Source organism: Apteryx mantelli, chromosome 14 (genome assembly GCF_036417845.1).
Source record: "Apteryx mantelli isolate bAptMan1 chromosome 14, bAptMan1.hap1, whole genome shotgun sequence".
Classification (NCBI taxonomy): Eukaryota; Metazoa; Chordata; class Aves; order Apterygiformes; family Apterygidae; genus Apteryx; species Apteryx mantelli.
Genome location: NC_089991.1, coordinates 13364258 through 13374503, shown reverse-complemented (window position 1 = coordinate 13374503; position 10246 = coordinate 13364258). Strand labels below are relative to the sequence as shown.

General features: G+C 47.2%; 1 protein-coding gene across 1 annotated transcript; it reads right to left on the bottom strand.

Annotated features, from left to right (window-relative positions):
- Window positions 1–1803: 1803 nt before the first annotated feature.
- On the bottom strand, window positions 1804–6261 carry RPS14 (ribosomal protein S14). Its single transcript, XM_013953683.2, has 5 exons — window positions 6158–6261; window positions 4512–4662; window positions 3437–3598; window positions 2693–2769; window positions 1804–1914 (listed from the first exon to the last, which is right to left on the bottom strand). Exons 2-5 carry the CDS (start codon window positions 4658–4660, stop codon window positions 1847–1849), a joined length of 456 nt encoding a protein of 151 aa, XP_013809137.1. The 5' UTR covers window positions 4661–4662; window positions 6158–6261; the 3' UTR covers window positions 1804–1846.
- Window positions 6262–10246: the final 3985 nt, after the last annotated feature.

Genomic DNA, 10246 nt, shown 5'->3' with positions numbered 1-10246 from the left:
ACAAAGTTCAGAGAACATTTCAAGTACAGGAAAATAGTGATTTAAATTGCAAATCATGCACTTCTAAGACAGTAACAAAAGCTTATTTCTAAAGCCTTTCCACAGCCACATATAAAATTACAAATAAAACACTATAACTATGCCAAAGGAAACGCTGGCTTAGAAAGATCTGTCTGGGCAAAGAGAATTTTTCTATCAGAACAGCAAGTCCTGTATTAAGTAAGTTTGCAGAAATCTCAATACTATTTAATTTGCTCACAAGCACAGCTTTCTTTTCCACAGCAGGGGCACCTCCAAGAGACCATGACTAACTGAATTCACAAGCATCCAAATAGTTTTGACTACTAAAATTAAGACCCACTATGGCTTCAGATCAGACAGTCTTGTTTCCTCTGCTGTGAAATTCATCCCCTTTACTGTGAAAGAACTAGTACCTGAGAACTGAAGATCAAGCTTGACAGAAGAAATGTGCCCTGGATCAAATTCATGTTGAGTAACTCTACTGGAATAGAAATCGCTTTGAGAACAGAGCACTTCTGACAAAACTGTCAGCCACAGCATCATTTTTAGTAATGAATAAGGTGAGGAGATAAAGGAATCCCCTGTGAAGTACTTTAAGATGCAAAAGTGTAGTGTGGCAAGAGAGCTCATGTGAAAGCAGCACAATTTCTCAAGTTTTGGTATGTAGCAGGCCCTGCCAAAGGGCCCATGGCACCAGACCACCACCTTCCAACATCATTTTATAGATCTGCCCAATGTAAAATAATTGTGCAGGTGATTCCTATTTGTCATACAACCATGCTGAAAATCCTGTGTTTTTTTGTTTGTTTTTTTAAATTAGTCCAGAGATAAACCCCAGTTACCGTCACTTAAACCTGACGGCAAGTATTCCCAGAAAACAATGTTAGAAGTGCCAGATAATCTCACCTGCTCATTGCCAGGTAAGAGTTTCATACTATATGGGACTATATACTATACCACATGTAGTATACATGTACATCAGTATGCAACTGCGGGAGAAAGCATGACCAGCTGTTGTAGCTGCCTCTAAACTCCTACCTGCCACCTAACTGCACTGCTGCAGAGGTCACAGGGCAGCACAATATAGATTCACGCCAAAACAGATACTGCACTAAATGAGGACTGACGTCACCATTTCACAGGAGGAACTTTGGCAATTTCAGGTAAATTAATTGGAAAACATAAGCCACAGCTATTTTAACCATCACCTTGACATCGTGAGTCTAGAGGAATGTAACTAACTGCCTTACACTCTATTTCCTCAAATACTATATGCCAATGAATCTTATTTTGGCCTAAAATTTGACTACAGGTGAGGAAGTGCAACAAAAACATGAATGATTTAAAGCCTTGATATTGAGGAAGAGTACATTTTAAAAGGTGGAAGTAGCCATATATTCCAAGTGATGATAGTGTTTTCATTGGAGGGAAGATATCAGTGCAGGAAACAGAACATGTCTAGGAAGCGAGTCATTTTTCTTAAGTACGTCTGCAGGTATAAATATATAGACAGAACAGCTGAGGGAGCTGTAATTTCAGTGTTTTTAGAAGCCTTCCTAGTGTATATTTAAGTAGGCACAGTACCTCTATTATAGCTGTATTAACAACAACCCCAACACAAGCAGGAAGCCCAACTTCAGAGGACAAGCCTTTTGTGGATGTAAAAGTGTTTCCAGGAGGACCAGAAAAGTATTACTGTCTTAGGGATCCTAGATGACAGGGTGACAACATAAACTGTGAAACTTCTAAGCATACCTCAGTAAGAAAATACACAGTTGAGAAGAGGTTTATAAGAGAGCTTTAATAACGAAAGATGCAGCATTGGTTACAGACGACGCCCACGGCGACCACCCTTTCTGCGAGTGCTGTCAGAGGGGATGGGGGTGACATCCTCTGTAGAGAGAAAAAACATTGTTACCTTCCAGAAATAACCTAAGAAACCAAGTGGGCAAAGCCACCCAACCAAGCAGTATCTCCAGACACCCTACAGCTGCACCTCAGCAGTCAGCTACCCAGGCAGTATCAACAAACTTATGGGAGTTAAGATATTTGTGAACTCACCAAATGCTGGGTATCCAAGGCTTCTAATACTTAGGATGCAAAAATCCCCATCTCCCCACCCACTTAAACCAAGCGGCTAAAGATTCTAAAACAAAGCATGCATAACGTAACATCCAGGGCAGCATCACTGCCACTTCTTGCAAACTCCTCTAGAACGTTTGGGACTCTCCCTCGGTCTGAGGAACTCTTTTGCTTATTGAGTCACAGCCTTAAACGAAGACCAACACAATACTTCTAAGTAACTGAACAGCTTTGGCATGAACAGTTTTACATCAGAGGCCCCTCAGTATCCTGCTGCATAGCTGAGATTTATCAAGCAGCCAAGAATTTGGTAGCTAAAGCCAACTGATGCCACCTCCTGGTGAGTCTTCAATCCAAGGAGGTACACATCTGCTTAAATGAAATAACGCCTACAGTGGCATTCACGGAGGCCAAGCCAAACACCCTGAAGTCGAACTGTCACACCAAGAGCAGGAACCTTGCAGCATACATGCCCACAGTGCTCCTTTTACTGAGTAATCCCTCAAAACTGATTTTTGAGGTAGCAAGACTCTGCCCTGATATGCAATGGCAGACGCATCCACATGTATCGCCCTCCTCCACCACTCACCAATGCGGCCAATCTTCATTCCAGAACGGGCCAGAGCTCTCAGGGCTGACTGGGCACCAGGTCCAGGAGTCTTGGTCCTGGAAAAGAACATCAGATCCAATAATCCCTTAAATGAATCTTAAATTGTATACACAGTTCCCAAACAACTGACAGTCTTGGGAAAAAAAAAGTAATAGTAATAATTCACACAGTTCCTCCCCTAACTTAACATCCAGTTTTCAAAGATACCAGAACTCACCTTCCTCCCATGCCCAGATCCAAACCATTTACAATCATCCACCAGACACACTTTACTGTCATTCCAAGCTGACATGCCTCTAAGTTTAACAGTACCTCCCTTTTCACTACTACAGATAAATACGGTCCTAAGAACATACTCCAATTCCAGTCAACTGTAGATGTCAACTTAGAACAAATTCTAGACGTTTAGTATGAGATGACCATGTCAGCCAATTACCACCAATGTAAGCAGTGCAAAGAAGAAAGGACCAGGACTTGATTTGGTACAATCTGGTATGGTTCTAGGAGTTTACACTCACCTCACGTGCATACGAAATTCACAGTGGTTGTTGATCCTAGGCACGCACTTTGCTAAAGTGCACTCGGATGCACATTGCAGATAGCATGCAAAACTCCAAGTACAACAGCAGGACAAATCTGCACTTATGAAGTACACAACCAGCATGCTAAAACACTAATAGACACATGCTCTGCAGATACCAGGGCACAGCCCCTCCAACATACCTATTTCCACCTGTAGCACGCAGCTTAATGTGAAGGGCAGTGATGCCCAGTTCTTTGCACCTCTGGGCAACATCCTGGGCTGCCAACATAGCGGCATAGGGAGAAGACTCATCTCTGTCAGCCTTCACCTTCATGCCACCAGTCACACGGCAGATGGTTTCCCTAAGAAAGAGGAAGAATATATTCAGGAAAAAGCCTTTCTCCTCTCCTCCACCAAACCAGCTTCCCCACACTTGCTAACAGAACCAGGCATTTTGACAGGTCTACTGGACAAATAAGCTGCTACCCAGTACCCTGAGCAGTGTTTATCACAAAGGAACACATGAAGCCACCTCATCTATGATCATACATAAAGGGCAGAGAGAGCAAGGCCTAGCCAGCTCAGAAGCTGCACTGGTTTAAAAGTTAGGCCTTCCTGGCATTCTTCTATACTGCAGAAGTTCTTTTCTTGAGCCTGATCCTAATGGCTGTTCACTAAACTAGAAAATACTCAGACTCAGGAGCCTGCTGAAACTTGTCTATCATGAGGTGGAAGTCACACCTCAGAAAAACCTTCTACTGACTTAACATTTCTAGCTTTTTACTCTCTGCAGAAGATATATAGTGCCAACTGCTGTGTACTGAACTGTCTCTAAAGCAATAATTTCCACATAGGACTCTTTAAAAGGAGTTAAGACTGTTACTTTAGAAATAATACCATGAGTAATGCATGCTGCTTTTGCTTAAATTAACTCCTTTTTAAACTACATTGAAACAGACCAGGAAAAATTAAATATTTCTTTACAGGTCCCTTGCTTTAACCAATTCACTTCATGTCAAAGCAGCCCTTTTACATAAGAAATAGATGCATCAATTGGACCCCAGGTAGATCACAGCTGAACAGGTTAACACTAGAACAGATGCATATACATGTCTATATTGAAGCACCCACTCCCCCCAAACACCCACTTCATCTTATCTTGCAGCTCTGCAGAAAGTCAAGCACTTCAGCAGAGCCTCTTGTCACATATAATTTCCATTTTCAAAACTGAAAAAAACAGGTACTACACTGAGGTGACCAGTGTTCAATACTCACTTGCCAGAGAGATCAGTCACGTGGACAAAAGTATCATTGAAGGAAGCAAAGATATGACAGACACCAAACACATTTTCTCCTTCAGCAACCTGAGGTCCCAAGCTGATGACCTGTTCTTCCTTCTTCTCCTTGCCTTTACGAGGTGCCATTTCTGAATAAGAAAACAGAAGGATAAGCCATAGTGAATTTTTCAGCATTTAAGTTTTGTTTTTTTTTTTAAAAAAAACAACCAAACAAAAAAAAACGACAAAAAAAACAACACATGAACTTCCCCACTACTGCAAGCCTTTACCAAGAAAGCAAGATGAGCCCCTGATGGCAAAATTCCATTCAAGTAGCAACTTTTGGGTACAACTGGATATCTTCAAAAACCCAAAACATTCCCAGCTTTGCTGTAGGCTGGCAGGCCAGTCACTCCACCCACAGCTGTTTAGCAGGGTCTCAAACCTCACTTCACATGGCAGGGGTTGTCTGAAAAGTTGTGCTTTATCTCAGCAGATGTCTCTGGGCACCACTGTAGCCCCATGCGAGGGAATCACATCTCTGATAATCAGCAATGAGGCATTTCTGCATGACTATGTGGAAGCAAAGAAGATATCTAATCTGCCAATTATTACAGACCTGGATGTTATCATAAAGCTCTAACGTTCCAGAGCTTCCAAATAGTAGCTTGCATTCTTACACATGCTATTAATCTTCTAACCACATCTTTGGGACTAGCTCAGATGAATTGTCTACCTTCTAATAATTAGGCCTAGCCATGGAAACTGGCAGATGCGGCATTCAGGAACACTTTGTCAGGTGGCAGAGAATCCCAAACACATATTCCTGCAACACAGAGAGGTTGCTCCATGCTGCCCTCTCTTTTCAAAGGACAGATACAACTGATGATTTGTGTAAAAGTATAACATCATCATTAAGGAAGTCAGCCCAAAACATGGCCTATTTTTATCCACAAGACTAGCTTGATGACCCCCACTCTCCAGAAAGCGGCACCAAACGCTGACCCCTAAAGTGTAGCCTAACATGACCACTGCAAGGAAGCTGCATCCTCTTTCTAATACAGTCTGTGAAATACTTCATGAACGTGCTTCACAGATGTTACCGCCCCGAAGTGGTTCTAAAGCTTACAAGCCCACAAAGTTCAATGGTACTGACTTAGCAGACAGAACAAAAACAGTTAGTTGTGGCCACTTTAATGCTGATATGAAGCTGAGCAGCAAACGAACCCGACACCTCATCAGACGCAGCCTAGTTCCGTGCCCAACAGGCAGAGAACAGGCAAACCAGCAGCGCGCAAGGCCGGCAGGGCCGCCAGAGAACGGCGCTGGAGGCTGGGGCCCCGCAGCCTCGGCTGAGCTCAGAACCGCGGCCCTGCCTCACGCACAGCCCAGGAGCCACCGGGCGGTGGCACCGCTCCTCCACCCCGCCAGGCCCCCCAGCCGCGAGCGGCGGGCCCGCCCTGGGCGCCCAGCTACGCCAGCCCCCGGCTCGGCCGGGGCCTAGCGCCACGCTCCGCGGGCACGCCTGCCCCCGCGCCGGGCGCGCTGCCCCGCGGGGCCCCGACATCGAAGCGGCCGGCGGGGGCGCCGCGGCGAGCCCCGGGCGGGTGGATGGCGGCGGATGCGCCACGGACCCGCACTCACCTGCGCGTCTCCTCCGGCTGCCGGCGCTGGAAAGGAAGAGGACTGCTCCAGGGGGCAGAGGTCACCGCACTCACCCGGAAGCGATGCCAGGGAGGGCCGTTTTCTGGGAAGAAAGCGGCGTTTCCGTTATTGAGCGAGCAGAAACCCATCTCGCTCCCCGAAGTATCGCACCGCCACGATTAAAACGGTGAATAACGCTCACAAAGAAAACTCGGGGCGGCCCTCCCCAAAATGGCGGCGTTCGCCTCCCACAGTCTCCTTCTCAAGATGGCGGCGCCCGCCTGCCTCGGAGTCCCCTCCCCAAGATGGCGGCGTCCGCCTTCCTCGGAGTCCCCTTCCCAAGATGGCGGCGCCGAGAGGGTGTCGCTGGGCCCTGAGGAAGATGGCGAGCCCTGCGCGGCGTGGAGGAGCTGCCCTGAGGTGGCGGCTCTTTTGGAGGCAGAGGCTGCGGCCCTCAGGTGTCCTCTCCGCACGGCGTTGGGGTGCTGAGCAGAGGTGTTGCGCGTGGGGCTCCGGCACAGCCTCATGCCGTGTGGGGGGAGCCTATGGGAGCGTGTGGCTTTCTGTTAACTTGCAGTGAAGCGTGTGCCCGGAGGCTGGAGCGGCTTCATCTTAACGCCCGTTCATATGCACGCCATCCTGGCCTTGGCTGTGGCTGCAGAACGACTGCAGCTTTTAAATATATGCCTTGGTGGCATCTAATTCAGGAACTGTTTTAACCTAATTCGTCTTTGTAAGGCACTGGTAGGAAGCGCTTATGTGGGGGAGAAGAGCTGCCACTCCACCTCTCGCTCATCTGCACAGAAACCACTTCGTTTTGCATTAGCCTGAAGGGATTTTTTTTTTACGGTGTTTCTTTTTCCTGTTAGAAGGGATTTTGCCACGTGCATAAACGAGCCATTCTAAGTCCCAGTTAATTGTGCAACACACAAACTGTCCCTGCTAACAGCCCCCAATAGATGTAGAAATGCGAGTGGGAAGCCCTGTTGGGTTGAGAAATCATCGCCTGGCTGCTGCAAGAGGGCATTGCTCCAGCCCTTGCTTCCTCAACGAGGCATGCCACTGCCAGCTCCCAATGGACTTCGATTCGGAAATGGAAACCTTCAGATGGCCAAAGGGAGGGAGAGCAGGTCCGTCACAGCAGCCCCAAGGGAGCGCCAGCCTCACTGGCTGGCCCAAAGCACCCCGCTGGTGCTGTGTCCTCCGGCAAAATACCGACCCAGGGTTCAGCCGGTCCCAGCCCCTGGAGGCTCTGCAGCTTGGGAAAAGCACAGTGACACACCAGTCTCGCTTCTGGCCCACATGTCAGAGATGGTAGATCACTGAACCGAGGGGCTGCTCCCCTCGCTGCTCTCCCTTCTGCCCCCTAGCAGCCGGATTCTTATTTTATGCTAGGTTTAAGTGACAGAAGCCAACTTGAAATAGAAACCACTGTGTGGAGGTTTGTATCAGTTTAACTCAGGCTTTGTGTACACACAGAAGTTTTGCTGTTTGAATTATGCTAACATAGCTAATGTGGCAAGTGCCCCCAGTATAAAATGCTTATGCAGGCATAAGTTATTCCAGTTCAGTGAAGCAAGATAAATGAGACTGGGAGAAAGCACTTAATACTGGTATAACTACGTCTACCCTAGGGCTTTCCTCAGCATCATTATGTCTGTGTTCCTGACAGAGTTACGCCAGGAGAGCTTTAGAAATGCAGGCCTGAATTGGTTTAAAAAAAACAATTAGAAGGAAATTGGTGTAATATCTGCATGCAGGCGGGCCCCTGGGTCCCTTCTGGCCAAGCAGCTACAGTCAGCCCTCACCCAAGGCAAAGTTGGCATCAGTCCCAGGAGGGCCCTGTGCAGAGGCTAAAGCACAAGCTGTTCCCTGCTCGCTCTGCTATTGGATGGCTGAGCACAATAAGGTCTCCCCCATGTTATGGGGATCTGAACAGTTGCCTAGGTTGCTTATCTGTAAAATACATTCAGACAGAAGCCTTTGCTCCCATCCACTGGAAACATTCTAAGTCCTTCTGCAGGAAAGCATCCTTTCTCCCTCTTCACCACAATCCCATCCACCCACAGCGCAAGTGGGCACCAAGCCTCCTGAGGGGGGTAATCTTGTCCTTACTGAGGCCAAGAAATTCTCACACTGTGCAAGAACAGGCTTCAAGTGAGGAGTGCAAGACTCTGCTTTGCTCTTAACCCATAGTGCCATCAGGTAAATCCCTGCTATTGACAGCACCAGGTCTAAGCTTAATGTCTTCATCCAGGAGAAAGGCTATCACTCAATTCAAGGCTGTCGATTAAGACCTTAAAGCCCAAGCTTAATGTGCAGTGACCTTGCCTGACCCATTAAAGAAAACCAAACAGAGAGATTCTCTACAGTCAAGATCTGTATTGACATCTTAGACTCCCAACGCCTTTGTTCAGCTCTCTAATCCCAGGAGAATCGTAGTCAAGGCTTACCTGCTAATGTAGCCCAGCTGTACACGTTTCTTTGTGTTAAGAATTTTCTGCAGAAATCAAATAGGTTTCTAATACTGTTAATAGCTGCCTTACTCCCTTCTCTAAGAGCCAGCTGCACAACACTTCTATCATTCTCACAGAAAATTTATCTGTATTAGAGTATGAGGAGGTCCTCAGGAATTTTACCCACAAGGGAGTGTACATAGAGATTTTAATATGTGTAAGTCTTTGAAGCATTTTGTCTTAAGGAGCTAATAGGAGAGATTTTAATACACATAATTCTCTGTTGGGAAGTCAGAAGGCTGATGTAAGTGACATAGACTTTGTAGCTGTGAATGATGGTGCAGGGACTCCCTCCTAGAACAATTATCGGGGGAGATTTGTTCCACCTCTACAGCAAATAGAATGTAAATTTGTAAAGTTTTACATTAAGGCAATCCAGCAAGTGAATATTTTCTGGTTCCAACTGATTTAAGTAGGGCTCAGGAGAGTAAAGATAGCAAACATCAGAGGACCTTTGAAAAAAGGCAGATTGAACCTGACTTAACAGCACTTGCAATATTCTTCCTAGGCCTGATCCTGCCCTGTTTCTAAATGCCTCCTCCATGGTGTTGGCTGCCTCCATTGCTAAGCCCTCAGTGGAAGCAAAGACTGCTCAGAGCAGGTTCCAGGTCGCAGGTAGCAAACCTGGAGCCCACCCCGATGCCTGATGTTGGCACGCAGCCTTATTGTCAGTGCGTATGCAGGGAAGGCTGATGAGCATTCAGATCTGCAGCCAGGAGCTGGTTGAAACACAGGGCCAGAGAAGAAGCAGATGGCTGGAGATGTGGTATTAGGGAGGCTGCTTGTAGTTTTTACATTGGAGGGATTGCACAGTCCAAAGGCCTGAAAACACTTCTACGGGGAGGGCCCAACGCCTCTGCTTGAATGAGAGCATTCACTGCTGGTCCACAAGAAACTTTTGAATCCCCTCCAGTGCCTGGTGCTTTTTTGCCCTAAGGGAACACTGGCATGAAAAGAGATTGGTGCAATGAGTTTATCTGCCGCCAAATCCCTCATATAGCACAGCCTTCTGCTTCTGATGCTTCTGCTGAACTGGGTGCCCAACAGGGCTGGAGGAAAAAAACAGCAAGTCTAGAGAGTGCTGGGAAGTGATGGGATGAAGGTGGCTCTCCTTGCATCACAGGACAGGAGAGGCAGGCTTCAGCTTAATCCATGTGCTCAGACACTGTGTTGTGGGAGACAGGGCTCTTGGATGGAAAACTTCCTGGCTGCAGGACAGTGTGGGACTATGAAAGGGAAGACAGAAAGGGATGTGGGCAAAATCATTACAGCAAAACCTAGGGGAGATCTGGCACTGTAATCCCATCAGTCAGAAAAGCTGAGCAGCTCTGGGGCATTGCATTTCCTAGGGAAGCTTCCATGTGCCCTGTGAGGCTGCCTTCTTTGGGGGCATCTTTTCCCTTCTCAGGCCAAGCATCCAAGGTCCCTCCAAGATGCAGCGCTCTCAGTTGTGACCAGGAGAAGAGGTTTGTTCCATGAGGTCTCCCTGCTCTCTGGCCCCTTCTGTGCTGGGCTTCATCCCTAGGAAAGCTTTCTGTGCTCCCAGACACCAAGATAACACCCACCTTGACCC

Bases quoted from the DNA above. Each gene is read 5' to 3' on its own strand.
- RPS14 (XM_013953683.2), bottom strand. From the start codon at position 4,660: ATGGCACCTCGTAAAGGCAAGGAGAAGAAGGAAGAACAGGTCATCAGC. The intron at 3,599-4,511 runs GTGAGTATTGAA...CCTCTTTCTTAG, and splicing joins GTGACTGATCTCTCTGGCAA to GGAAACCATCTGCCGTGTGA. The intron at 1,915-2,692 runs GTGAGTGGTGGA...TTCTCTCTACAG, and splicing joins AATGAAGATTGGCCGCATTG to AGGATGTCACCCCCATCCCC.